Genomic DNA, 25,921 nt, shown 5'->3' with positions numbered 1-25,921 from the left:
ACACCAGTTTGCGCTGTCACACCAACATGGCTGCCCTCACTGCCAATTCTCCCCTGTGCCTGACCCCTTTGCATCCTCTAATGTCTTTTGTATTGTTCTTTTGTCACTTTGAAATGTTTAATAAAGTAAATGGTTCTCAACTGTTCCCCTTTTTTTGTATTCTGTAGGTCTCATAACAACAAACTACAGTCTCCAGCCTCTTAGTACAGGTTTTTTTTATTATTATATAAATATATTTTTGGCTCAGAATAAAACAAAGAAAGACTTTGGGTGCGTATGAACGTTTAACCCATGCCGGAACCCAGTCTACAGCCCGGCCCGGCACTTCCAACACCCTCGGTTCCTGACCACCACCCTTACGCCCGTTTAAACCAGCGTTCTGCAACGGTCAGCTGCCCTGCCCAGAGGAAGTGTGTTACACGGGTATGGGAGTGACTCCATCCACGCACCCGCCCACCCCACGTTGGCACACGTGCCAGGAGAGACTGACTTTGCTGTGGAGGGTTTCTCCATGGGGTTTGAGGTTTTTTGGGCTTTTTTTTTTTTTTTTTTTTTTTCCCCCCCCCCCCATCTCCTTCTTTGCTGGAGGAAGGGGCTGGTTTATAAAATAGCTGACTGTTAAAATGAGAAAGGAGCTACGGCATTGATAAGCTGACTTGCGTACCTCACCGAAGACAGGAAGAAAAGTACATTCTCAAAGCTACATTTATAATGTAGCAGTTTTGTTTGTTTGTCATCTAATTCTTACACGGTGAAATCAGGTTTCGGTCAGAAATCTGGTTTGATTTCTTGTAGTTAAACAATAACACACACGCCACCCTCTTTGTCCACGTATTTCTTATGAAGAAGGGTCTGTTCCAGAAAGCAATGAGTTTGGGTTCTCAAGTAACAAGTGGGAGCCAATTGTTGGCTTTGAGTAAAGCAATAGTCCAGGCTGTAAGCTAAGGGCTGGTTGTCCAGGCACAGAATAAGCCTAGACTTGGACCAAATGACACTTAATAGATATTCTCCACTGGAAACACTTTTAGTCTTGGACTAAGCTTGATCTGCTTCTGGAAAATCAGCTCCAAAAGTTACAATGTTCAGCTGCAGTACCAATGGATTGGGGGGGGGGGGTAACAAGGAGTGCGTTTTTTTTTTTTTTTTTTTTTTTTTTTTGAAGATAACCTGTTTGTAGAACCTGTCAAAATAATATTTTATTTTTTGCTTTTGTTTATTTTTTGTATTACAACTCAAGAAATCAATGTATATGAACCTAATAAATGGGGTGGCAAAACTCCACTCAACGCTGCGTGGAAGTTAACATTTTTACACACAAATCTCCTCATATGAGGACTTCTGGAAGGATTTGGCAAAAAATGTGAAGGACGTCTTCTAATAGTTTCATGTTTCAGATGGGCCTTCTACGAAAAAGTTTAATTAAATTGAAAGTAATGGGGTTCATTCTGGAATAAAACTCTTCCATCCATCGATGCATGTATATAAATTTAATAAGGATTAACATGGACTGAGGCCCGGGACAAGCGGTTCTGAAAATGTGTGTGTGTGCAATTTACCACGTACTATATTGTTACAATTTAATTTTAGTTATATATAATGAGTGTGGCAATGCTAGAATTATCGTGGCTCTTTGCTGAGTCTTTTCTGAGAGGAATTTTTGACGAAACTTAAAGGTTCAATTCGAGAAGAAACGCAGCAATTCGCGTTTAATAATTCTCCTCACTTCTACATCACAGAGGTACGACAAGGATTTTTATAGGCGTGTCTTTGCTGTTTGTTTTTTTTTTTTGCTCTGGAAACTTGTAAGTGTACAGCGTAGCCTGTGCTTCACGTACAACGAATGTCTCGAGCCAAAAGAGCAGACAGACACGCGACCCAGATGGGACTCGAACCCACAATCCCCAGCTCCGGAGGCTGATGCCTTATCCATTAGGCCACTGGGTCGGTGCGTAAGCTTTCCCGCCAGAATGCCTTCTTGATAATGACTTCTTTTCTCACCTATTTAAGGGGAGAATATTTAATGGTATATATTGCTAGTATTTACGTGAGTCTTTAGAGAATTACTCTAAAAAGCAACTCGATCGCAATCAGCGGAAGATTGCGTGTGCTTTGGGAGGAAGACTGGCAAATTTTGATGACATCTCGCGATAGCGGAGTCTGGTTCCCTTGGCAACATAGAAAGAGAACGGAGAAGGGCACGCGCGGAGGCAAAACGAGCGACACCTTCTGTCCAATCCAGCAATCCGCGGCCACTCTTGGCGGGAATTTAAATGTGTCCAATGGCGCTTAATGAATTCAAGTCAGGATTTTGAGGGGAAAAGTGCGAATACCTTCTCTGTGCGTAAGTAAGTAAGTACATAAATAAATAAATGAAATAAGCTTATTCAGAAGACGACATCACATTTCCCTGTTTGTACGAGCAGTGAGTGACGAACTAGACAGAAAATACTTTAGAACAGAAGCATAAGACACACAATACATTCTCGAGTCGACGCTGAAGGATTTCTAACTATAATAAACTGCTGTCATAATTTAACTTTATTCATCCTCCTCAAGCAGAAGTCTTCACTTGTAACATCTGATGTTCCCCCTACCCGCCCAATTTTTTTTGCCTCTGTTTAAGCTGGACTTCCTGACCACTTCAGCTAACTATTTCCAAGCTACAATGTCTTCTGGAAATGAGGTTGCAGGCCGCCTGCACGATTTTAAGGATAAAGGAAAAGATACGGCTGTAACTAAGTGGAGTCTTGCATGTTTGGCATGAATTGGTCCAACGAGTCCAAGCGCTCATCTGCAGGCCTCTTCAGGAACTGAGACGCAAGATGACTGAAACGAACGTGCAGCTTCACAAGGCAAAAAAAGATGAGCAGTTCCTTAAAAGGCGAAATGTTTGCGGTTTTCCGGAGGAGACCACATCCCCGACTCAAGACAGTAGCCAGAACAGGAAGGTTAGATATGGACCAGTTAATTTAAACATGACAGATAAGTGTTGATATTGTAGCTAAAGTGAAAATGCTGTGAAACTTTTCTAACTTTCAATAAACCTACAGCCCACTGACTACTGGACAATAGATGATCTTGTAGAAGGAGTAAACAGTCATTCCCTAGGTGGGCAGTTGCGGGCTGCTAAAGCTGCCAGGTAAGTTACCCTTACCAGCTCTGTTTGCTCAAAACTGGTGTCCTACAGTTTAACTGCCAGCTGAGCTGTTTCCAAACACTCTCAACGCTGTAGGAAGCTCCTTTCTCGACAGAAGGATCCTCCTATTGATGAAATAATTAGCTCCCGCCTCATCAGCAAGCTGGTTGACTTCCTTGCTGTGGATACATGCCCTCCTATTCAGTTTGAAGCTGCTTGGGCTCTGACCAACATTGCTTCAGGAACAATGGCGCAGACCCGCCCTGTGGTAGATGCCGGTGCAGTCCCTGGCTTTGTCCACTTGATCTCTTCACCTCATCCTCACATCAGTGAACAAGCCATATGGGCTTTGGGAAATATTGCTGGTAGGGACTCTCAGTATTTGTTGGCTATATTTCCTACAGAAGGGCTCCATGTTGGGTTCTTGGGGGGGCTGCAATGTGGTTTTGCGTTCTTGATCGGTAACGGCTCGCTTGAATCACTAAGTAGGTAAGGAATTCAAGTGATAACTGATGTGTTCTTTAAAAGTTGCAAAAATCTCAACCCTGCCCGCCCCATGAACCAATGTTGGGCATCACTTTCTTGCATTAAGTACTGATCAAAGTGTTGTGGTTGAGGATACAAACTGGAATTTCTTCCTGTAAGAAAGTGTTTGAAACTGTGTCTAGGTCTGAGGCATCAAAATCTTTGCCCTCTTTTCCCCAGGTGATAGTTCATTTGCCAGAGACATAGTTCTCCAACATAATGGTGTTACACCACTCTTGTCTTTGCTTGCTGTTCCAGATCTCTCTGTGTACCGGGTAAGTACTTGAAATTTGGTCTGATGCAATGAGACGATGCTCATATCAAGAGGTCATTTTGAAATGGAATGTTAAATTTACCAGCATGATTTAACACACAGAAGTGAAATTATAGCTGGAAGCAATCCACACAACGCCTTGCTTGCTCATTGGAATTCTTACTTTGTGCTGTCAGGGGTTCTCTCCATGTACCCATACTATTTAATATTTTGTATTTTTTTTTTTTTTCCCTTCCCCTTCTAGGCAACATACCTAAGGAATATAACATGGACACTGTCCAACCTCTGTCGCAATAAGTTCCCCCCAGTCCCTTTATGTATTGTGCAGCAGATGCTTCCCACATTGGTGAGGCTAATGTACCATGAGGACAAGGCAGTCTTGGCTGACATTTGCTGGGCAGTGTCCTACCTTACTGATGGACCCAGTGATCGGATCCAGGCAGTGCTGCAAATAGGACTGTTGAGCCGCCTTATGCAGCTGTTAGATGCTAATGAGCTCTCAATTTTGGTATGGCATGTTAAACTTTGCATTGCTTACTATTGTCACACTGACTGTCTGGTTGCAGTTTAGGTCTTGAATCTCATAATGTAAAGCTGCTCTCCACCCTGGTGTAATTTTATTTGGTTTTCAGTATGTAGGATATTCTTTTCCTGGGGGGGGGGGGGGCCTGTAAGAAATACAAATTACTTCAGAAATTAATGCAGTGGAATGAAGCACACTTGGAGCATATAACTTTCCAATTTTGTACCATTCTAGACACCAGCGCTGCGTACTATTGGCAACATCGTGAGTGATTCGGGTGAGAGTGCACAGCTGGTTCTTGACGCTGGTCTCCTGGCTCACTTCCCTGCCCTACTGCGGCACCACAAGGCTAGCATCCAAAAAGAGGCTACTTGGACCCTGTCAAACATTGCTGCAGGGAAGGACAAACAAATCCAGGAGGTCATCAACACTGGCCTGGTTCCGCTCCTTGTGGACATCCTCCGACAGGTTTGTCTAGTCCTGCATGGTGGACTGGAATCTGTACAGCAACATTCTCTCCATGCTGGCATCGTGCTTTCTCAGGTCGTCTGGTTTCTTCCCACAATCCAAAGGGGTTTTGGGTGAATTGGTAACGCTAAATTGTCCATAATGTGTTATATTGCACTGGTATTTAAATTGATGAATGATTGATTGAAACTTTAGTATAGTGTCTTAGACCACATGTCACCTTGGATACTTGGTGTGAGTGACCCATTGTAAGTAGCTTATCTAGCAGTGTAACACCTTGGTGAATAAGGTGTGTGGACTAATAACACTACATAGACTTCATTGGAAGTTGCTTTGGAGAAAAAGAATCTGCTAAATGTAAGTAAAATACTGGTGTCTACATATTAATTGTATGTTGCTTTGAAGTGCTTATAAATGCACACATGGTTTCATAATTTGACTTGGTGAAACCTGGTTCACTGTGTTCAGAATTTTTTTTTTTTTTTTAAAACCTTGCTTTTGCAGTCTGATCATAGAACTCAGAAAGAGGCAGTGTGGACAGTAAATAACTACTCCACTGGAGGCAATGTTCAGCAGATTACATACCTTGTTCAGAACAATGTGCTAGAACCCATGCTTGACTTTTTGTCCTCCAAAGACAATGAATTCCTCGCGATAACCTTGGAAGCTTTTGCCAATCTTTGTAAGGTTTGTGCTCATACAGGAATACCAGTTTTGTAGCTGCATTCTGCTCAAAGTATCACTATGGTAAGCACTTTCCCTCCTTGTTACGGTCTAGGCAGCAGAAGCATCTGGGGATGTGCAACATCTGTCTGAGACTAGAGGAGTGTGGGGGGTTGGCCAAGCTTGAAGCACTGCAGTCCCATGATAATGAAATGGTCTTTATGGGAGCCCTCTACATGCTTGAAAACTACTTTAGTGGTGAGGTGAGTAGGAAGTGCACTTTGCCCTTTCAGGTTGAAAACTGAGAATGTGCTGTTCTAAGTTCTTGACCTGGTTTTGGTCTGTACTATATACTTTAGTTGTGTCTTCTATTTCCAGATCGAGTTTGAAGATATCCGTGTGGATCCTCAACTCAATCCCCTTGTGTTCCGAACTCCTGACAATTAAATTCTTTTTTTTAAACATCTCTGGAAATACCCTATTTATATATTAATCTGGATTTTAATTTAATTGGCCCTCTGCTGTGTATCAGTAAGACTGTTTTTTTTTAATATGTAAATAAACGTTCAAGGAACTTGCTTGTTTTGAGTTTTGTTTTGACGAACGACTCAACGTTACATCGCTATGTTGAGTAGCGCTTAAATGTAACTTTCAGTATAACCTATTAAATAGGCTCCTTGGGGGCGTGTCCATATGACGTCACCGCACAGCCAGAACGGTTGGCCTGGTAGGACAGACCAACTGAAAACAGTGCCCGGACGGGAGGAGGGCGCGCCGTCAGGGGGAATTTCGCGTTCGGCGTGAACGCTCGTCACTCGAAATGTCGTAAGGCTTATCAGAATCATGCTTCCACTTTGGAGGAAGGGGAACGACGGAGGAGATAAAGCCAGAAGCGTTCGGCCCACAGTTTCGGGGCGAGGTGTGCGCGCAGCGCTCGTGGTGTAATCATGATGGCAACGCGAAGCACATCCGGGCTACGATGCTTGGACTCCATTATTGTTCATCATCCACTGTGAAGCTGGAGAAAGAGGGAAAAGAGGGCAATTTAAAGGATATTGCGCTGATATTGTGACAACTGCTCAAGCTGGAAAGCGGAGGGACATGTCTAACCAGGGCGCTAGGAGGAACGGGCCGACCAAACTGCGTCTGACAGGTGAATTTTAGAACTGGATGTTCAGTCCGCCGTGCTTTTGTAGCCCGAAGGCGCGGAAAGCGGCGTGTGGAGACACCGGCAGAGTTGGGGAAATGATGGCTCATCATGGGGCTCCTCGAGCGATGGGTTTCGGTGTAAATTCTCCTCAGGCACCGTGCTGCGTGCAAAGCCCGAGTTCTTCAGGAATCCCCACCGTGGCAGGTTTGAAAATAGCCGTGGTATCTGACGTGAGTTTTAAGAGCTAGTCACCAGGCCAGCCAGGTACTGCTAGCTTTGTTGTCCGGCCGGCGCGAAGTAGTATTTGAGGAAATTACTTTAAACAAGCTTAGTCCTACATCCTGTACAGTGTAAGTGAACGCAGTGCTGCCGACGATCCGCTTTTCATCGCAGTTTTGTGCAACTTTTCTTGTTTTAATTTATAGGCGCGAGCCGAGACCGTTTTGTCAGCGGTTGAGGTGGCGCGACCTGGCCGCGCGTGGCGAAATGTAAACTTGCTCGTTTACGTCTTTTGTTGACGTTTTAATCGGAAACTTCTAACTTGTGCATTTTTTTTTTTCTGCTGTTATGACGGAACAAGGTAGACTGCCGTTCGGGAGGTGCGTGTCATGGCTCGTGCATGCATGGAATTTTAAATTAAGTGTCTCGATCAGAGGAGCACGTGCGCCTCCAGCCAGTACGCGGTGGAAGGGGATGCGTTAAGTGTTTGTGGGGGTTTTTTTTTCTTTGTGTGTGCGCCATTCCTCCCCCCAAGTGGAAACGGAGAAATATCAAATAGGCAGTGAAATTTCGTGTACTTAGCCGAGATGTTTTGTTAATGTCTGATCACGTGACGTTCTCCACTCGTATTAACCCCTCAGGCGAGTCAGTGGCGTAAATTAGCGACCGGCGTTGCTCCCTGTGCGCCTGTTAAAATCCTTCAGGCTGCTCACCTCACGCAAATTTGGGTAACGCTGACCTCTCCTTGCCTCTGAAGCATCCTTTTCCCGTGAGTGCTCGTCTGCTATTGCCAGAAATTCTTTTTTCTTATTAGTTCTGGAGCCATCAGTAACACATTTGTGTATATAGTATATGTCAGGATAATTTCTGTCCATCGCATTATGAATCCAGGTAATTCTCATTTGTCATTAATTCAGTGGTTAACTTATGGGATGTCAGACCTGTCTCAGCCCCTTCCTTACCATGCTGGTAGTAAATTTTGGTGTAATGAATCAAGGTTTTAGGCACTTTGGTTTAATTACATATTGTACATCATTTGCCATGGATCGATGGCACACCGTGTACTATTCCGTAGAAACTCAGGAATGGTAACGTTTTAGTTTGGGAAAAGGTGGTAACGGGGCACATCCGTCACAGCTTCGTGGCTGTAGGTTCGCGTCCAGTTTCGGTACAGTTTGTTTACCCAGTAGTTGTCCTCAAAATGAGGTACAGTGGTTGGTGGTGTATGCAACTGATACTTTTGTCTAAGGCTTCCTAAAGTACACAATACACTAAACTCCATAGTCTTACGTGCATCTTTACACCTGAGCAAATTTTAATCCTCAGTCCACCTGAAATACATGTCTTGATGTCCATTTCTGCTCTCCTCTTTTCAAACAGTAGTAATGAGTCTTTACTACCCTGTAGGATTTTGAGAAAGGTGTCATCAGTCCTTGTGGTTTTGGTCTTATCCTATACTCCTGGAAATGGGCACATTGTCTAGTCAGAGATGAATGTTGCTCCATGTCATTGAATATTCTGTAGGTGGTATTTTGGAGGAATGGAAGTGGTTAGGATCTTATCTTCCTGGTTAGATGGCATCCAGGGTATGGACTCTTGTCTCATTGTTTTTAAATTAGTGGGGACGGTTTAGAGAAATGTAACCCAGGACTCCTGTCTGTTTCACTTTCTCCAGCAAAAAAAAAAAAAAAAAAAGTCTGTAGCAGATCTGATGTTCTGCACAGTAGATTGGTTACTGGTCTGCAGCAGAGCCTCCCAAACTACGATGTCCACCTGGCCCAGCAGCCCATATCGCTGTGTATAGCATTCAGTAACATCTGAAGCTGACTACTTGTTCCCCATTGTGTGACTGCATATACCTTTCGTATCGCTGAGAACATCACACTGGGACTTTCCCCAGGTGCTCTGCGTAGAGAACATCATACAGACCTATTGTCTCCGGCAACTTCCTTACTGACGCCAGACACCACTGAATGACATTTCCATCTGAGCTGGCTGTTCCACCAGTGAATGTTGAGTTTGTTATTCAATGTGTGTTGGCTGCATATAATTAACATCCAGTTGTAACTAGAAGCATGAAAATAGCGTTCATAGTGACACATTAAAAGCCCTTACCTTGTTTGTCCTTAACGTCGCTGTTGTCATAACAGTACCACAGTCTAGCAAAATATTTGTATTAGTCTAGAGCTGGTTGGGTAACAGAAGAACAAAGCCATGTGATAATGTAAATATCCTGTCTAACAGTTTACTGGTTTACTTAGATCTGTGTATTTACGTGGCCATTTCAAGCTTGTCTGATCACTTCTGGTAGTTCTAAGTCACAGCTCAAGGTGGATGAGGGCCAATAAAAGTAAAGCTGAATGTCTTAATATACCTTTTAATTACCTGTGACAGTAGGTTTAAGTTGTTGGTCACCTATCATCGCACTTATGTTTCCTGTTTAAGCAAGGAGGTAAATCCCTCTGAAGGCTCTTGATTTGTGATTTGTCATTAAAAAGCTCTCTATTGGTGGTTATTCAGGTTCTGTTGAGACTTTTTGACCATTAAAAAAAACCAATACAGATATGGAAAATGCAGTAAGTAGCATCTTATTCTTCAGTTTAAGGGCTGCTAAAAGAAAAATGTGAAATTCTCAGATTGCAGTTCTTAATGCCTACAGAAAATAGGACTTCTCAAACTTTATATTGTGTTCTGAAATTAAACATTTTTTCTAAAATGTTTTTCACATTTTTTTGCTTGAAGAAAATTACTGTTCAGTTAGTGCAAACTCTTCAGAGGTTAGGAACTCAAATTTTGATCAGTCATAAATAAGAATGGTTTACTGTAATTATATTATTGATAATGATGTGTAAATGTAATGGCACCTTAACTTGGTTTCTGATACAAGTCAAACAGTTGAGTAGACCTGGCTAATACCTTTATGGGGTGACCTGGCAGAAAGGTCAGAGCAAAGTAACACCCAAATATCTGGGCACTGGGGGCATAAGGGCATGGTCACTGATATATTTGTTGCCTTAATGTCTTAGTTTCTGCCGCACATAACATCGCTTGTTCTGAGCAGGGTCACAAACCAACGCCTAAGCCAGCAACACAGGGTGCAAGGCTGAAGGGGGAGGCGACCCATCCTGGAGGAGACACCAGTCCGCCGCAAGGCATCCCATGCAGGACTTGAATCCCAGACCTGCCACATAGTGGGCCCCCAGCCAAATCCACTGTGCCCCCTTAGTTTCCAACAACTGTTTTAAAACTTTGACTTTCTCCTAACTTTCTTTGGACTTCAGATGGGCACAGAGATGGAGTAAAGAACATGGATACATGGTCTCTCTTTGTGGGGTTTGTTTACTGCTGATTGCACCTGCAGACTAGTGAAAAGCCTGATCAAATGGTGCTGGTGACTGCTTGCAATTCAGTCATTGCAAGTGAACATAGTCTGATCAGAACTCAGTATCTGTTCTGTCCAGCCCTTAGGTATGTGTTCTCTCTTGGTTTTGTATTTTATCGAAGTGGTGGACTGACAGCCTCCTTGCCAATCAGCTGTAGGCTTTGTGAATTCTTTTATTTGAACAGTGGGTCAAATAGCCTGTTATAGCTGTTCTAAATGTGGAGCAAATAAAAATGGCAGAGGCTTCTAATATTAAGATGTGTTGTCTGTTACTGGAAAGGTAACTGCAAATGGTTCAGGACAAGAATTTGTATGTAGTTCTCTTGCTGTGTTGCTTTGACCCACATATGCTCAGAAATCACCATCCCATATTCATGAATCACTCTGGACGGAAATATCACCCAAATAAATAATGCAGTGCAATGCAGGGATGCCTGGCTGATGCACTGTAATTTCACTCCTGGAGCGGAAGTGTTGGTTGAACTCCCGTCTTTTCCGTGGCCCTGTGGATGGAGCGCTTTGTGTTGCAGTGGTGGCTCGTGACAGGGGCACTAATTGGGCAGAGCTTGGCAAGCACCCCCAGCTAGACCATCTCCACATGGAGTGCATTAACGAAATGGGACAAGGATGCTGACGGGGCTCCTTAAAATATCCTGTTGGGTTTGTGCAGTGCCGAATTCATGGCATCTGTTTTACTGTCTTTGGAGTTATTCTCTTTAATGTTGGCTGTAAAACAGTTTATGATGATGATGATGATAATTGTCAGTTGCAGTTATTTTTTTTTCTTTCATTAAATTGACTTCCACTCCCTGTAAGTCAGCCCTGTGGGCCATGTGCTGGAGGATCAGTGCCAGAGGGATAGGAAATAAGCCAGCAGAGGAATCTTTTCGATGCTTTTGACTCGATGTTCTTGTTTCCATGGTGACTTCGTCCAAGGCTACACAGAGAGATGGTGTGTTGAAGGGTATTTACAGGACATGTGTTCTTGGAATAAAGGCCCCATTTAAACAGCATAACAAATGATGTGTAGATTACACTGCTTGTTTGAGAATTTGGGGGTCATTTACTCTGTTGTGTGGGCTGAAAGAACTTGCACAAGTGAAAGTGGGATTTGCTTCCCAGTGTGAGTTTTAGTATTAGGTGTGTTTTATCAGGTATTTGTTTTAAGATATGGTATCGTCACTGAAATTTATCATGGTGCAAAGGTTGACTTGGTACCCCTTTAGTGTACAGTTCTCTCAACTTCCGGAGTATTATTTTTGTGTCATTGTGAAGGGTTTTGCATCTTTCTTGAGCTTCTTCCTACTGCAGTGATAATCCCCCTACTTCAATGAAAACTCTATTGCCATTTGTTTCTTTTAAATCAGACAGCTTCCACCACTTTAGCTGTGGGTACTTGTGGTATAGAGTAGCTAAATCGCTTCTTTCTGCCTTTAAAGGGATTTGTGTCTATAGTTTTAACATTCAGAAGTTTCATCTCTACACATACGGCTGGCACTGGACCTTGGTGGCAGACTTGCGGTTTTGCTCCATTTCTTCCTCTGAGAGGGAGACTCCCCAGATGTTTTAGTAATGAGTTGGAATGCGCAGGAACATGACTCGTTTTTCCGGGGCGGGGGTTACACTCTCCACCTATGAGAATATTGCTCTGTTCCGATGGCCTTCTGGATCTTGATTTCTTTTTAAGAAAATTCTTGCACGTCGTGAGCAGACAGGTATGCCCTGTGGATGTCCAGAGGGTTGACAGCACAGGTGTTAAAACTTCATCTGTGTTTCACCAAAACATCAAAATGTTCACAAATGCCCTAGAAAAGCAGCTCACCTTAAACAGAGCAAATGCCAAGAAAACAGAAAATGAAGGAACGGAAAGTGGTGCAGTATGTGAGGTTTCTCTTCATGACTCTTGTGGTGGTGCCATGTGATGGGGACTAAACAGTTCAGAGAGATTCTGATTCCAGGCCAAAACAAGCAAATTTAGGTCAGTGCTTTTGCAGTCGCTGTGAATTGGGTTTATCCCAATGTGGAACAGAGAAGGAGGAGTAAAAAGCTCTTCTTTATGCTAGCTTCAGTAACAGATGTTACATTTAAATAAAAATTGAGATTTATATTCTGTAGATCAAGTTTAGCTGATTGTTACCTGTCAAGTGTTTTTGTAAGAGGCTTGTGTAGTTTATAATTAGACAGTAATTTTTTCATAGGAGTAATTTAACGAACGTGTTCTTCAAAGGCAAGTTTAGTTCCTTGACCATTTGTTTCTCAGCAGCTATCGTCACTGCTTGCTCGTTCTGCCATCCATCCTCCTTTTCAGAAACTAGCAAGGTGTTTGTAGGGATGGAGCTTGAAACAATGGTGTTCAGAGGGTCACGGAATCAGGCAGCAGGTCATGTGTTGACATGACTGGAATCTCTCGGGATGGTTGATGCGCTGCGTGAGTCAGGAGGAAGGCTCTCAGCTCTGTGAACATCTCTCCAGTTCCTGAAAGTATGTCACTCTGTAACCCTACCTTCAGAGTTCCACTGCACATGGAGTTCCTTCTCTAGCCTCAAATAACTAGCCAGGCATTGTGTCTAGCGTTTAATTGCGTTTGGTGCTGTTTTTTTTCGAAGGCAAATTTGACGGGAACAGAGTCATAGAACTTTTTCAGAAAAGTAGTTTTATAGCCCCCAGTTTGATATCCAAGTCATCAGTGTATAACAAGCCACAGTTCTTCAGCGGCATTCTCAATAAATGTTGATCCATGTACACCGACTCCTTACTTTATGAACAAAAGTGGAACTTGAATTAGGTTCATGACTTTTTATTTTCGGTAAATCCAAAGTCTTATGATAGTGGTGTCCCTCAGTTTAATTTCCTTGCTAGATTCTGTCAAAAAAGTATGTAATTTTAATACAGACTTTTGTTATTTTGGTAACTTCAAAGAACACCAACATTAAAACTCATTTAAATTTACTGAAAATAAAAATGGGTCATTCAATCCCAGTTGCTGTGCAAATTTCATTAACTTCACTCCTTTCATCTTTATTATCTACACAGTCAATAAAACCTGAGCATCCCTTTTACAGTTGAGGTTCTGTAACTGTTTTGAAATATAGCTAAGCCTTGATGATGGTGGTGATGATGCTATTTCCGCTAAACCTTTTGCTCTAGTCTCCTTGTGGGAAATAAATGGCTCATCAATATTCATGTTCCTGTTTGCGTCTTTTGTCCAGGGAGTCAGGAAATTTCTGAAGCAGGTCTTCAGCTATGAATATAGAACACTTTATCAGCTATAAATGTAATGAAATATAGGTGGTCCCCGACTTATGATGGTTCGACTTAGGATTTTTTTCAACTTGACGATGGTGAGCCAATGATAGACGTTCAGTACAAACCCTACTTCGAGTTCAGTCCCCCCCGGGTAAGTGATATATGGCGTGATGCTGGGCAGCAGCAGCGATCCACATCTCCTAGTCTGTCACGCAGAAGTGTGTATTAAATGTATTTTCGACTTGCGATGGGTTTCGCGGAACGTAACCCCATCCTAAGTCGGGGGCCACCTGTATTCATTCTGTATGTTTGTTTTATGCCTGTTTTTAACGATGTTTTGTTGTTTCACAGTGCTATGTGCAAAAAACCTGGTGAAGAAGGACTTCTTTCGTAAGTAATCTATTTTTAAAAAAAGCCTATTTGTCTTGTTACATTCCAGTGAGTATGTTCTTGTTGGAGCTTATCTGCTGTAAGAATATTTAATGAGAAATGAGAATTTTCGGTCACTTTCTGTATGACGGAATTTGGTTATCAGTGGTTTTAAGATTCTCTTGATACTGTAATATGTTGCAACATAAGTTTATAATGAATTTCTTATTAAAACATTGGATTGATTAGAATATTGGCAAAGGGGGGAAGTGTTTTTGTTATCTACAAACTTCACACAGTCTCTGAACAGCAATTCAGAAATGAAATCCCATGGTCAGAATGAGCTGAACAGTAAATGGAGCCAAATGAAACAAGCTCTTTGGGACCAGTGAAACAGGCCAGCCCAGAATGACTACTTCACATCTGGGTGACACAGTGGTACAGCAGCCAGTGGTGGTGCTTCTCAGCTCCTGGGCTGTGGGTTTGAATCTGACAGTCTTTGTGGAGGTTGGATGTTCTCCCTGTCTTCAAATGACTTTCCCCCAGGTGCTCCTGTTTCCCACACACCCCAAAGACATGTTTCAGGTGATTCAGTGACTCTAAATTGCCCGCAGTGTGTCTGTGTGTGGAGCAAGGGCTTCAGCTAAATACAGCTTAATGCTAATACTGTGCTGTCTGTTTGCTCCTTCCTATTGTGAAGTCATCTTCTAAAGAAGGAATCTGCATATTTGCGGTTTTTCAAACTATCATACGGGTGAATGTGACCCAGCAAGTTTCGCCCGGGCATTGAGTCAGGCAGAGCGCAGCAGTATCATAGTGGCAGACTGTCACTAGAATGCAGGCAGGTTTCACTTGACAAGAGGCTAGATACCTCGCTCCTGTCAAGAGCTCAGTGCAACCGAATACTGGTATTCTTTGTGGTCCCCATGGTCTGCTAGGAGCCACTGGTGTACTGTGTGTGTGGATATTTATTTTGACCTTTGACATCTGGTTGGCTGGTTTCTTTTGTGGTGTTGCCCCAGGGTTACCTGACCCCTTTGCCAAGGTGGTAGTGGACGGCTCAGGACAGTGCCACTCCACAGATACCGTGAGGAATACCCTCGACCCCAAATGGAACCAGCACTATGATTTGTACGTATGTCTCCAGTCCACTGCTCCATAGGATCCTGAGTAAAAAGTGTATGTGAATGTGTACCTGCCACAGTGCAGTAAAATCGTAAGCATCTTTAACTGGAAAATTTTTGATGGCTTTAAAATTTTAATATTTAACGTTCAGTTTGGGATTGACTGAATTATGTGAGTAAAACATTACAGAGCTTCCTCCAAAGTAAAGACACAAATACAAAACTGTTGAAAGGACTAAACCAAAGCTTTGCAAACAGACACATTACATGAAAATTCATTAGAACAACTTTAATACATTTTCGAACACCAAAGGCAGACATTACCATATTTTTTTTTAAAACTTTGCTTTATATATTAGAAATAAATTGTGTAAGGCTGCTGTCCTACACAAATCTTTAATCCAAGTCGATGTGCTAAACCACAAGTTCAAGTGAAGTCATAAGAAATGAAAAACATGACTCAAGCCCAGCAAGCACTGTTGTTTGCTTGTCTTTATTTGTGTGTGCTGTGTATGTGTGTAATTGAGTATATTAAGAACATTTGCTGCTGCATCCAAATTCTGGGTATGCACTCTTTCTGTCTGTGTACCCCTTGTACGTGAGTGTGAGTGAGTTATCGGGCTGACATTGGTGTAGAATATTCTGTTCATGTGTTGGTTTGTTTTCAAAAGGGGGTGAAGAAAATGTCCTTATAGTAACCGGGTGTTGTCACTGATGTGGATTAACATAGTCAGACGTGAAAAACTTCCTTTTTTCCAGCCTTTGCGGAACGTGTTTTTTTTTTTTTTTTTACAGAGGAAGGGTATGATTCGGAGAAGAAAGACCATGGGTTTTCTCTGAAGGCTGTCAGTGGAGCAGGGATTTCAGGGGAACTTTTTCTGGGACCGTAGGCTCAGAACAGATGTTCAGGGTAACATTACACTTCAGAAGCCCTGCTGGGAAATGGCTTGAAAGACATTTCTGATGTCTCCTCACAGGGTCTGTCTCCACCTCATTGGTCGGTCGTGTAGGAAAGACTGAACTCTGGATAGTAATGGGTTAATAACCTCCAGGAGGACCTGATCCATCACAGAGGCTCGTTGTTTGGCCTCAGGCCAGTGTAGCCATCTTTGCTCAGGTCCTTTTTGAGGATGTTAAAGGAATAAATTACATTTGCACAAGGCTACCCTGTATGCCAAATGTGTACAAAGCTGAATGTTGCAAAGTGATTTCCAGGGCCTGTGAGTTCAAGTCCATCACGCTAAGCAGAGTATGGCTTTTAAGAACACATGCTTTTCCTTCAGTGCTTTTCTCCTGGCCCTCAGGTACATTGGCAAGTCTGATTCCATCACCATCAGTGTATGGAACCATAAGAAGATTCACAAGAAGCAAGGTGCTGGGTTCTTGGGCTGCGTGAGGCTGCTGTCCAACGCCATCAGCCGCCTTAAAGACACTGGCTGTAAGTGTTCCTTTTACCTGTTTTTGTGATAGCAGTGTGTTTCTGTGCCTGTCTAAACATTCATTTTTAAATGTTGCCACTGTCTCCTATGGGAGAAAAGGCTAAAAAAAAAAAAATCAGCTGGAGTAAGTCTGCTTTTAAAGGATTGAGCTGTGTTTCAGTAATGGCTCTAGACAAACATCTGGCTTTTTTTATCTCACTATATTTGCTCAGTTTGTCTGCCCTTCAGGTACATGGAAATAGATCTCCTCCACTCTTAGTCTAGCTGGTAGCACAGGCTTAAACAGCATATGCTGAGCAACTAAATAATTTAGGGTCTCCGACAGCTAAATGACTGCAGGTCAATGGGAGATAAGACTCTGCCAACATTACCCAGAATGCAGTAGTAGAATCGTTGCCGTGTCTTATTACCTAACTGCTCTTCCTTGTACTCTTATTCCCTATTGTCCGGTCCTAATCTGTTCCTGAAAACACACACGCATTTTCAGAACCGCTCGTCCCATACGGGGTCACGGGGGAACCGGAGCCTACCCGGTAACACAGGGCGTAAGGCCGGAGGGGGAGGGGGGACACCCAGGACAGGACGCCAGTCCGTCGCAAGGCACCCCAAGCGGGACTCGAACCCCAGACCCACCGGAGAGCAGGACTGAAAAAATGGATAATGAAATTAATTATTCCATTATGTTTTACGGGGAAAAATTCCAATTAATTCAAAGCCCATCCCAAGTTAACTTCCAGATCACTCTAAATAAGGCTATTTAGACACTTGGTTCTATAACGTAGCTTAACTGTCATGTGCACAGGCAAAAACTTTGGTATCAAGCAAAGTAACTTACAGCTGTCTTGTGTTTGTATCTGAACCTCTGTTTTTGTTTCGCAATGTACTTTTGTTTCTCAGAGTTGTATTTTGTTTTGGAGAAAATCGGGTCATTCATTGAATGTGATGTATTTTAGCTTTATCTGAGACTTTTATAGATCCTAACTTTTAAATAAATTGAGGAATTAAGTTTTGATTTGTTGTGGGGGAAAAAGTGATGAATGGAACTTTGGAATTAAGAAAGTTAGGAATGAAATTCTGGTCCCAGTCATGCTCATAAGTTTATAAACCAGTGTACTTACAAAGGTTAGAGTTTACTTTTCTTATTGGCATGTGAGTGTCTTGAAATGGGGTAACATGCAGTCATGTATGATTTGCAATCCACAGATCAGAAATTGGACCTCAACAAGCTGGGCCCCAATGACAATGACACTGTGAGGGGGCAGATTGTGGGTGAGTAGAGACATGGATATACCTCTTACCTCTCACACAGGAATGTGTCAGACAGCAGCCAAAACAGTGTGTCCTGGGGGGTTCATAGTGTAATGGGGGTCCACTCTGCTCAGGATAGAGGTTTGTCAGGTATTTTGTCTTGGCTTGTGACCTTCTTATATTCCTCCAGTGAGCCTTCAATCCCGGGACCGTATCGGATCAGGCGGGCCAGTTGTGGACTGCAGCCGCCTTTTTGACAATGACCTACCTGATGGGTGAGTACTGGAAATGCTATCGTCATCTGAGAGCTAATGAGCAAATTTTTCCTTCATGTATTTGTGTACATGTCCATTTGTCTGTGTGTTTCTTGTAAATTCATAGCTGGGAAGAACGGAGAACAGCAACGGGCCGGATCCAATACCTCAACCACATCACACGCAGCACGCAGTGGGAGCGGCCTACCAGGTTAGTAGGGGTCCTCCTGCCTTTGTACATATACTTGCCTGCAACACCAAAATGACTACAGTTCAGTACAGTTGTAGGATTGTCCTCTTCACCATGATGTTCCATAGGCCGGCATCGGAATATTCCAGCCCTGGTCGACCCCTCAGCTGCCTGGTAGATGAGAACTCACCCATCCTCGATGCCAATGGGGCTGCATGTGGGCCGGTTAGCGACCCACGGGCCCAGGAGCGACGTGTGCGCTCACAGAGGCACAGGAATTACATGAGCAGGACACATCTGCACACACACCCTGAGCTTCCCGAAGGCTACGGTGAGTGGGGATCCAGTGCAGCAATCCATACACATCCTGCTGTAATCTTTTAAAGATAAAAAAATCAAATGACCTCTGAACCTACAGACTGAGCCTTCCACAGAACAGTTCAGCAAGCAGATCCAGAGAATGTTCATGACCACGTGTAAATGGTTATCACCTTTACAGAGCAGCGGACTACCCAGCAGGGTCAAGTGTATTTCCTCCATACCCAGACAGGTGTCAGCACGTGGCATGACCCCAGAGTGCCCAGGTAGGGTCCTGCATTATGTATGCTTTATGACAGGAATCTGGTGTCTTAAACTCCTGAGTTACAAGACTGTTGAAATTTCTCGTGAAGGTGATTCAGTGGTGTCCGTTATGCACTATAATCTCCTAACCAGGGACCTTAGCAATGTGAACTGTGAGGAGCTAGGACCTCTTCCCCATGGTTGGGAGATCCGCAACACTGCCACCGGCCGTGTTTATTTTGTGGACCACAACAACCGCACCACACAGTTTACTGACCCACGTCTTTCTGCTAACCTGCACCGTGTCCTCAAGTAAGCCAACCATTTTCTCCCCTTCCTCTTATTGTCCTATGTTTTCCTTTTGGCTCTGAAGTAGAAAGGAAGGATGGTGTGTCAGGGTTTTCCCTGCAGACTGCCTCTGTAGAGCCACCTGCTGGTGTCTATCACCAGCAAGTGATGTGGTTATGTACAATCTGGCAATGTGATGAATATGTTCAAATTCAAGGCGCACACAAATGTAAAATAATGAATGGACTTGTGTATGTGTTAGCTGCATCGTTCTGACAGTCTGCTTGGTCTCCTCACCCGGCATGTTTCTGTGTGTTTTCCCCTCTCCAGTAGCCCAAGCCCCACTGGTTCACGGGCTGGGATCGAGAACAGCAGTGCCAGGTAGTACTCTTGTCTAGTTGTCTCACAGTAGGCCAGAAACAGGTTTCCTCAGTGCTGATGGCAGGGCATGCATCAGCTGTCACTCAAATGCACGAGAATGATTTTTTTTTTTTTTAGGTTTGTCTCAACTGTGTCCTACTACTCCTCTCTGCTTTATGTTTCCAGCCGTCATGGCCATCTGAAAGAATCCCCCCTGCAGTCCCTAGTGTCCCCCGGTCAGCTATCTGAGGAGGCAGAGTGTCTGACTGTACCCCGCTACAAGCGGGATTTGGTGCAGAAGCTGAAGACACTGCGGCAGGAGCTGTCTCAGCAGCAGCCCCAGGCCGGGCACTGCCGTGTTGAGGTGTCCCGTGAAGAGATCTTTGAGGTAAAACCGAGGAGTATCAAGACCTTGTGCAGTGTGTGTTGTCCAACTTCCGGTTCTTTGTGCTTCATGGGGACTGCTGCGTCAGCACGAGAATTAGTTTTAGCTTTAAGTGGAAGCACTCGTGTTCATTGGACTAGCTTTTTGGGTGAGTGAGTTTATTGGCCACATCTAGCAGCCCTGGAGAAACTCAGTCTAGAATGTGTTCTTGATGCACAGGAAGGAACTGGGGTGTGGGCACAGTATTTATTTATTTTGTTTTAGGTTTCTCAAGGACAAGTGACACTCTTAAACAACATAATTTATTGGGCAGGATGTAGTTACTGATTCAGAACTAGATAAATGTTCCATCAAAACAAACAAACATCTTAGAAGCTCTTTCAGGAATTATATCTTTCCAGATGGGTAATTGTGGCGACCTTCTTAGTCTGCCTGGTTCACCATACTTGACTCTTCTGTTTTTTGCATAGCAGTGGGGAATAGAAGGGGTCTCTTACGATTTACTTTATTTTCGTGTGCTAAGGGGACACAGATTTCTGCTTGTCAGTTGTGCTTTGCTAGTTATTTCCCAGAGCTACTGCGTAACATTCTCAATGACTCTTGCACACAGCTAGTTTTCGGTGTGCTCTTTGAACAGTTTTTTTTCCCTCAATTTTTAAATGGCCAGAAGAAGGGGTCAGAAGCAGTGTCCTGCTTGGTGTAGTGAACATTTGATAAAAGGTTGCAGATGATAATACCCCCTGAATGGAATGTAATGATGTTTAAGGTGACTTAGCTGGAATGGAATGACACACTCCTCCTGGTTAGTAGTCATCTTGCTGCTTCTGTTTCAGGAGTCTTATCGGCAGGTGATGAAGATGAGGCCAAAAGACTTGTGGAAGAGACTTATGGTGAAGTTCAGGGGAGAAGAGGGCCTTGATTATGGAGGAGTAGCCAGGTACGGATCGGCATCGTAAAATCAGCATCTGTGCACATGTCGTATCACAGCACTGTGTGGAGTTAGTGTTTTGCTGTTTACATTTTGAACTCACTGTCTTGCTTTCTCCCTCTGTGTTTTGTACAGGGAGTGGCTGTATCTGCTGTCGCATGAGATGCTAAATCCTTACTATGGGCTGTTCCAGTACTCTCGTGATGACATCTACACCCTGCAGATCAACCCAGACTCTGCCGTCAACCCGGTGAGGCTAGCGGGACACGGTCTTCTCCTTATCTATGAGCTGATGTGTCGCTATTCTATTTTCTGCTTGTTTACTTATTTGTCCAATTGATAGCCAACAGCTTCTCTTCATACTTCAGTGTTGCATCTCTTACACATTAGCGCTGATTATTCAATTGTACTCTTGGTGCACTTTTCAGATCCCTAAACGTCAAAGGTATGTTGTTACTGCTGCTGCTACTAGTAATAATACTGGGATCTTTTGTAGGAGCACCTGTCGTACTTCCACTTTGTGGGTCGCATCATGGGAGTGGCGGTGTTCCACGGGCACTACATTGATGGTGGTTTCACGCTGCCCTTCTATAAGCAGCTGCTGGGCAAGCCAATAACATTGGATGACATGGAGTCTGTGGACCCAGATCTCCACAACAGCCTGGTTTGGATCCTGTACGTTTACAAGGAGGCGGGGCAAGGCACGCAAACATGCGCAACACGTAGTGTACGCTGACTGACACACACGGGTATATTGGGATAAACATATGTGTAAACCTGCAGATAACATGTTTTACTGTTCATTTGAATGACAGAGCTGATACTGATTCTAATTTGATGTCAGTATTCTTCAAGAATCTAGGAGCATACAGGTGTTGGGTGTTCTGACCTAAATTCTCCTCCCTCTTAGGGACAATGACATAACAGGTGTTCTGGACCACACCTTTTGTGTGGAGCACAGTGCATATGGTCAGATTGTCCAGCACGAGCTAAAGCCCAATGGCAAGAGCATTCCAGTCACAGAGGACAACAAAAAGGAGTATGTCCGGTAAGGAGGCTTTACAAGTTTGTGTCAATGACATGCTCATGTCTTGTTCTGGTTTTATTTATTTTTATTTTTTATTCCTCATTTTATGAACATTTCAGTTACAAATTCTTAAAGGTACTGTTTTCTGGTTTATTTTTAATAGCATTTTCTTCATTCTTCTGTTTCCCAAAATTTCAGTTTGCAGAAGATTCTGTGTAACCTGTATTTACTCACTGAGCAGATAGATGTCAGTACTTCTGTGATGTGATATGTTAATTCAACTCAATTCCAGTGTTTACAGTTGGATCTGGTGTTTGAATGTTGCTGGTCAATAACACTGAACATTTATTACATAAAAGTCAGCACACCACATTACGAAGTTTAGGCATTTCTTTTTCATGGCTCATTCATTCAGTGATGCAATGTTCACTATTACTCTGATTTGCTGTGTAACATACTTTTTACAGCTGGTTTTAGTGCCCAGTAGTTTAGTCACCCTACAGGAGAGGAATAACTACAGATAAAAAAGCTGATATTGTTTAGATGAGGGAATCAGAAGACATTCGTTCTTTCCTGCGAAGCCCAGAAAAAGGTGAAAATGGTTTCACTTCTGTGTTGATCTTGGTGCCCACAGGTTGTATGTGAACTGGAGATTTCTGCGTGGCATTGAAGCCCAGTTCCTGGCCCTGCAGAAGGGCTTCAACGAGGTCATTCCTCACCACCTCCTGAAGGCCTTTGATGAGAAGGAGTTGGAGGTACAGAATATGCTGCCATTAGCTATTCAAGTTAGCTGGCTGCCATTACCTTCATAAATCACCTGTAATTTCTGCTCACTGTGTGGAGACCTTGGAACAAAAGTATTCTCACTAAACATTTTGTTAAAAACTATGTGAAAATGGTGGATGCATTGCATTACATTTTTGACATTCTGCTTAGACATCTGGCTGGGAGGCAACGAGAACGGACTGTTGTACTCAAGCTGTTTTTGCTCCTCTTCATCACCCCAGCTGATTGTTTGCGGTCTCGGCAAGATTGACGTGAGTGATTGGAAGGCCAACACGCGACTAAAGCACTGCACGCCTGACAGCAACGTGGTGCGATGGTTCTGGAGGGCAGTAGAGTCATACGATGAAGAGCGCCGTGCACGGCTGCTGCAGTTTGTTACTGGCTCCTCTCGTGTCCCTCTGCAAGGCTTCAAGGCTCTTCAAGGTACAGTCTTCATGGTGCAGCAAGGGCCAGATCCAAGAAGGACAGTTACCAGAAGATTATGGGTTCAAATGTTTGTGTTTTTGAATGCCCTCTTTCTACAGCTCTGTATATGTTAATTTTCATTATTATTAAAGCCGAGCATGTCTGCAGCAGGTGCTGCAGGGCCCAGGCTCTTCACAATCCACCAGATAGATGCCAACACCAACAATCTACCCAAAGCCCACACCTGGTGAGTTGCAAGCCCCACTGGTCTTTCATGGCATAGAGTTTTTAACCAGAATTGTTCCCATTAAATATATGACAGTAATGGCGTTTCTCTCAATCCAGCTTCAACAGGATAGATATCCCTCCATATGAGAGCTACGAGAAGTTATATGACAAGCTGCTCACCGCCATCGAGGAGACGTGTGGGTTTGCTGTGGAGTGAGGGGCCGTCAGCCGGATTTCACAGGACAGAGATCCCACTAAAGTCAGAGTGGGATTTCCACGGGATAGCCCCACTAGCTCTCCCCTCATGGCTGGTAGGGGGTGCATGTTGCTGGATGAGGGGTTGACAAAAAGAGACCCACCGTATACAAGCACTTGCCCTCATCCTATTTTTTTCTTCCTTTTATAATTCCTTGTTTCAGCTGCTAAAAACTGTGCCGAACAGTTGCGCACACACAGCAATTCTGGCTTTCTCTGCAACTTTGTTCTTAGCATTAAAAGAAGACAGTGTTTCATGTCTCCTGCAAATGGAGCAAAATACCATGAATGGACTATAATGACTGAAGTACAACAAGCAGAACTACTGACAGTACTGCTGTCTTGAAGGAAAAGAGAAACTTTTTACCAGTGTACACCAGACTGGGAGCTGCTGTGATCTATGGGGAATAATTGGTGTCCAGAGTGTATATAGCTACCCAGAGACCAGCTGAGTCTGTATTTTTTTTTAATGACTTCTAGAATTATTTTTATATAAGGAAATGGGGGGGAAAAAAAAAACAATCCAACATAGATTGAGTTTGTTCCATGAAACTTTTTTAGTGTTCAAAATATGTTTTTAAATTATAGACTATGTGAAACTGACATGCTTGAATGAAGTTTGTTGATTACAGAAGATGAACATGAAACTTTAAATGTCACTCTAAAGCAGGAAGTCAAGACTGTCTGAATGGGGCAATTTTCCCTAGCTGCACTGATTCAGTGCCATATCGCAGACCATTTCCATTCCATTTTGGCAGCCGTTGAGCTCACCACGTAACCAATTACAACATCAGTTTTTTTTATATATATTAAATATTTCGGAAATTTGAGTTCCAGCCCCTTTTTCGGTCAGACTGCTTAGAAACCTTTGGGAACCGCTGTTTGATTCAAGTAGACGTCTGGCTGTTTCTCCCCATAGTAAGCAGGATTAATGGAAAACAAGTGTGTATGGAGCATATATATGGGAGGGAAATGCCTCACAATTTCAGAGCACTTTACAGCCCTCTTGGACTTGTTTGGTGCTTTGTTCATATGACTTAAGTGAGATATTTTATTACATTTTACTCTTAAAGATGCACTGCCTTGGGATGTGATAATGTTTATGTAACTACTTACATGTAAACTGGCATGTTTTATACCTTAACCATGCGGAAGATCTAATGCCATATTCATAGGAGATGCAGCCTTTTGTTGGAAAATCAGTTTTTTGCTTTCAGGCAAATGTGTAGCAATATCTCATCAGAACAGCTCTAAAAGGCAGACTGAGATCCTCTGTTGGACCAAACTTCCAGCTGGAGACACAAGAATTTCTTCCTGAGCTTGTCTTCCAAATCCTAGCCCTTTAAAAGTTTGAGGATTTCAGTGAAGGGGCCCCCACCCCTAAACACACACACACACACACACGCAGCACTCTGCAGTCAGCTCAACAACTGTTATTTTTCTTTGTCCTGTAAACATAAAGTGCATAAAGTTGTTGAATCTGTTTATACACTAACCATAGGAATTTGTAACAACCATGGATTTACTCAGAATAAACACTTGGTATAAACAATGTATGTGGGGAAAAAAATATAAAAGTAAAATCTCAGTAAAGATAAACACAGTATAGGATATTTTTCATGTATGTGCAGCTCTCAGACAAGCAGGAAATAATGGGCAGATTCCATGTATGTGATACATACAGAATGGAAAGATTGTGTGTGTGTGTGTGTGTGTGTGGTTTTCACTTGAGAATGTCATATTTGCATTACAGTGGTTTATTCATTTTATAAATCATTTACAGGTCAGTCTGTTGCCTCTTAGTGTGCTCCATTACCAGGAAAATGTATTGCTGACTGCAGTTTTTCTTAAAAACACATAACACTACACTTTTCTACAGATGTGTGTGAGTAGTTGTGATTAAACTTGCTTTTGTCTTCAATTTAAACAGCTGTTTAGTTTTTCATCTGTTCATATTTATTACAGTATATGTGTGTTTACAACATTCACAGAATGTGTTCTGTGACCTTAAAACATGTTTTATAAACTGTACTCATGCAAAATGATTAGCAATAAAATGATGCTGTTCTGAAACCTCACAGCATTATGTTCAACATAATTGTGTGTTTTGTGCTTCTAATGTATGTGATTAAGTCTAAAGGACTGCGAAGCATCAGGTTTTTTTCAAAGATATTTAAAGGTCTACAAACTACGTAGTACAGCATAAAGACTTTCATCACGTGCTCCCAGCTATCATAGACTAAATTGAGGTGTGGAATCTGAAACCAGAGCGCCTTTGTTGTCCTGCGATAAAGGACGTACGTTTTGTGCGGTTCCTCGTAGCATCGCAACCCGCAGGACTCGGAAACATTTCCATCGTTTCTGGGTGGTCTGCAGGCCATCAGATGTTTCGGTGGACTTTTCCGTCAGCTGAAAAGTGTACCGTGTAGCAGGAGAAAGTGTTTTTTGTAGTTCCACTCATGATGTTTTAAGTGTTTCCTTGAGTTAT

At 43.0% G+C, this 25,921-nt stretch overlaps 2 protein-coding genes, 1 non-coding gene and 1 pseudogene across 7 annotated transcripts in view; 3 read left to right on the top strand and 1 right to left on the bottom strand.

The window, feature by feature from the left end:
• LOC108937188 (nucleosome-remodeling factor subunit BPTF-like) overlaps positions 1–1,105 on the top strand; it is a 28,095-nt gene extending 26,990 nt beyond the window's left edge. Inside the window, exon 32 of the mRNA XM_029254002.1 lies at positions 168–1,105. Within this exon, the coding sequence (XP_029109835.1) occupies positions 168–204 (37 nt within the window). The 3' untranslated portion in view covers positions 205–1,105. The remainder of the gene's footprint in view (positions 1–167) is intronic.
• A 766-nt stretch (positions 1,106–1,871) lies between these two features.
• On the bottom strand, positions 1,872–1,944 carry trnar-ccg (transfer RNA arginine (anticodon CCG)). Its single transcript has one exon. It is a non-coding gene; the product is annotated as a tRNA-Arg (tRNA).
• An 806-nt stretch (positions 1,945–2,750) lies between these two features.
• Positions 2,751–6,036, top strand: LOC108937264 (importin subunit alpha-1-like; annotated as a pseudogene).
• A 262-nt stretch (positions 6,037–6,298) lies between these two features.
• On the top strand, positions 6,299–25,465 carry LOC108937386 (E3 ubiquitin-protein ligase SMURF2-like). Of its 5 annotated transcripts, none has more exons than XM_018757308.2 (20): positions 6,299–6,742; positions 13,938–13,976; positions 14,978–15,086; positions 16,384–16,517; positions 17,722–17,787; positions 17,957–18,041; positions 18,148–18,231; positions 18,339–18,541; positions 18,710–18,794; positions 18,925–19,083; positions 19,390–19,440; positions 19,606–19,807; positions 20,638–20,741; positions 20,868–20,982; positions 21,229–21,407; positions 21,643–21,780; positions 22,394–22,514; positions 22,767–22,968; positions 23,122–23,197; positions 23,296–25,465. In XM_018757308.2, the coding sequence occupies exons 1-20, from the start codon at positions 6,691–6,693 to the stop codon at positions 23,393–23,395; spliced, it is 2,304 nt and encodes a 767-aa protein (XP_018612824.1). In that variant the 5' UTR covers positions 6,299–6,690; the 3' UTR covers positions 23,396–25,465. The 5 variants fall into 5 exon arrangements, with proteins under 5 accessions (XP_018612824.1, XP_018612823.1, XP_018612821.1 ...); XM_018757307.2 differs by having other exon boundaries at positions 23,119–23,197; XM_018757305.2 differs by lacking the exon at positions 6,299–6,742 and adding an exon at positions 6,815–6,943.
• The last annotated feature ends 456 nt before the right edge of the window (positions 25,466–25,921 follow it).

The sequence above is a fragment of the Scleropages formosus genome, chromosome 8 (assembly GCF_900964775.1).
Source record: "Scleropages formosus chromosome 8, fSclFor1.1, whole genome shotgun sequence".
Taxonomy (NCBI): Eukaryota; Metazoa; Chordata; class Actinopteri; order Osteoglossiformes; family Osteoglossidae; genus Scleropages; species Scleropages formosus.
This window is presented reverse-complemented; position numbering and strand designations above follow the sequence as displayed.

Bases quoted from the DNA above. Each gene is read 5' to 3' on its own strand.
- LOC108937386 (XM_018757304.2), top strand. From the start codon at position 6,835: ATGATGGCTCATCATGGGGCTCCTCGAGCGATGGGTTTCGGTGTAAAT. The intron at 19,084-19,389 runs GTAAGCCAACCA...TCCCCTCTCCAG, and splicing joins AACCTGCACCGTGTCCTCAA to TAGCCCAAGCCCCACTGGTT. The intron at 21,408-21,642 runs GTACGTTTACAA...CCTCCCTCTTAG, and splicing joins AACAGCCTGGTTTGGATCCT to GGACAATGACATAACAGGTG.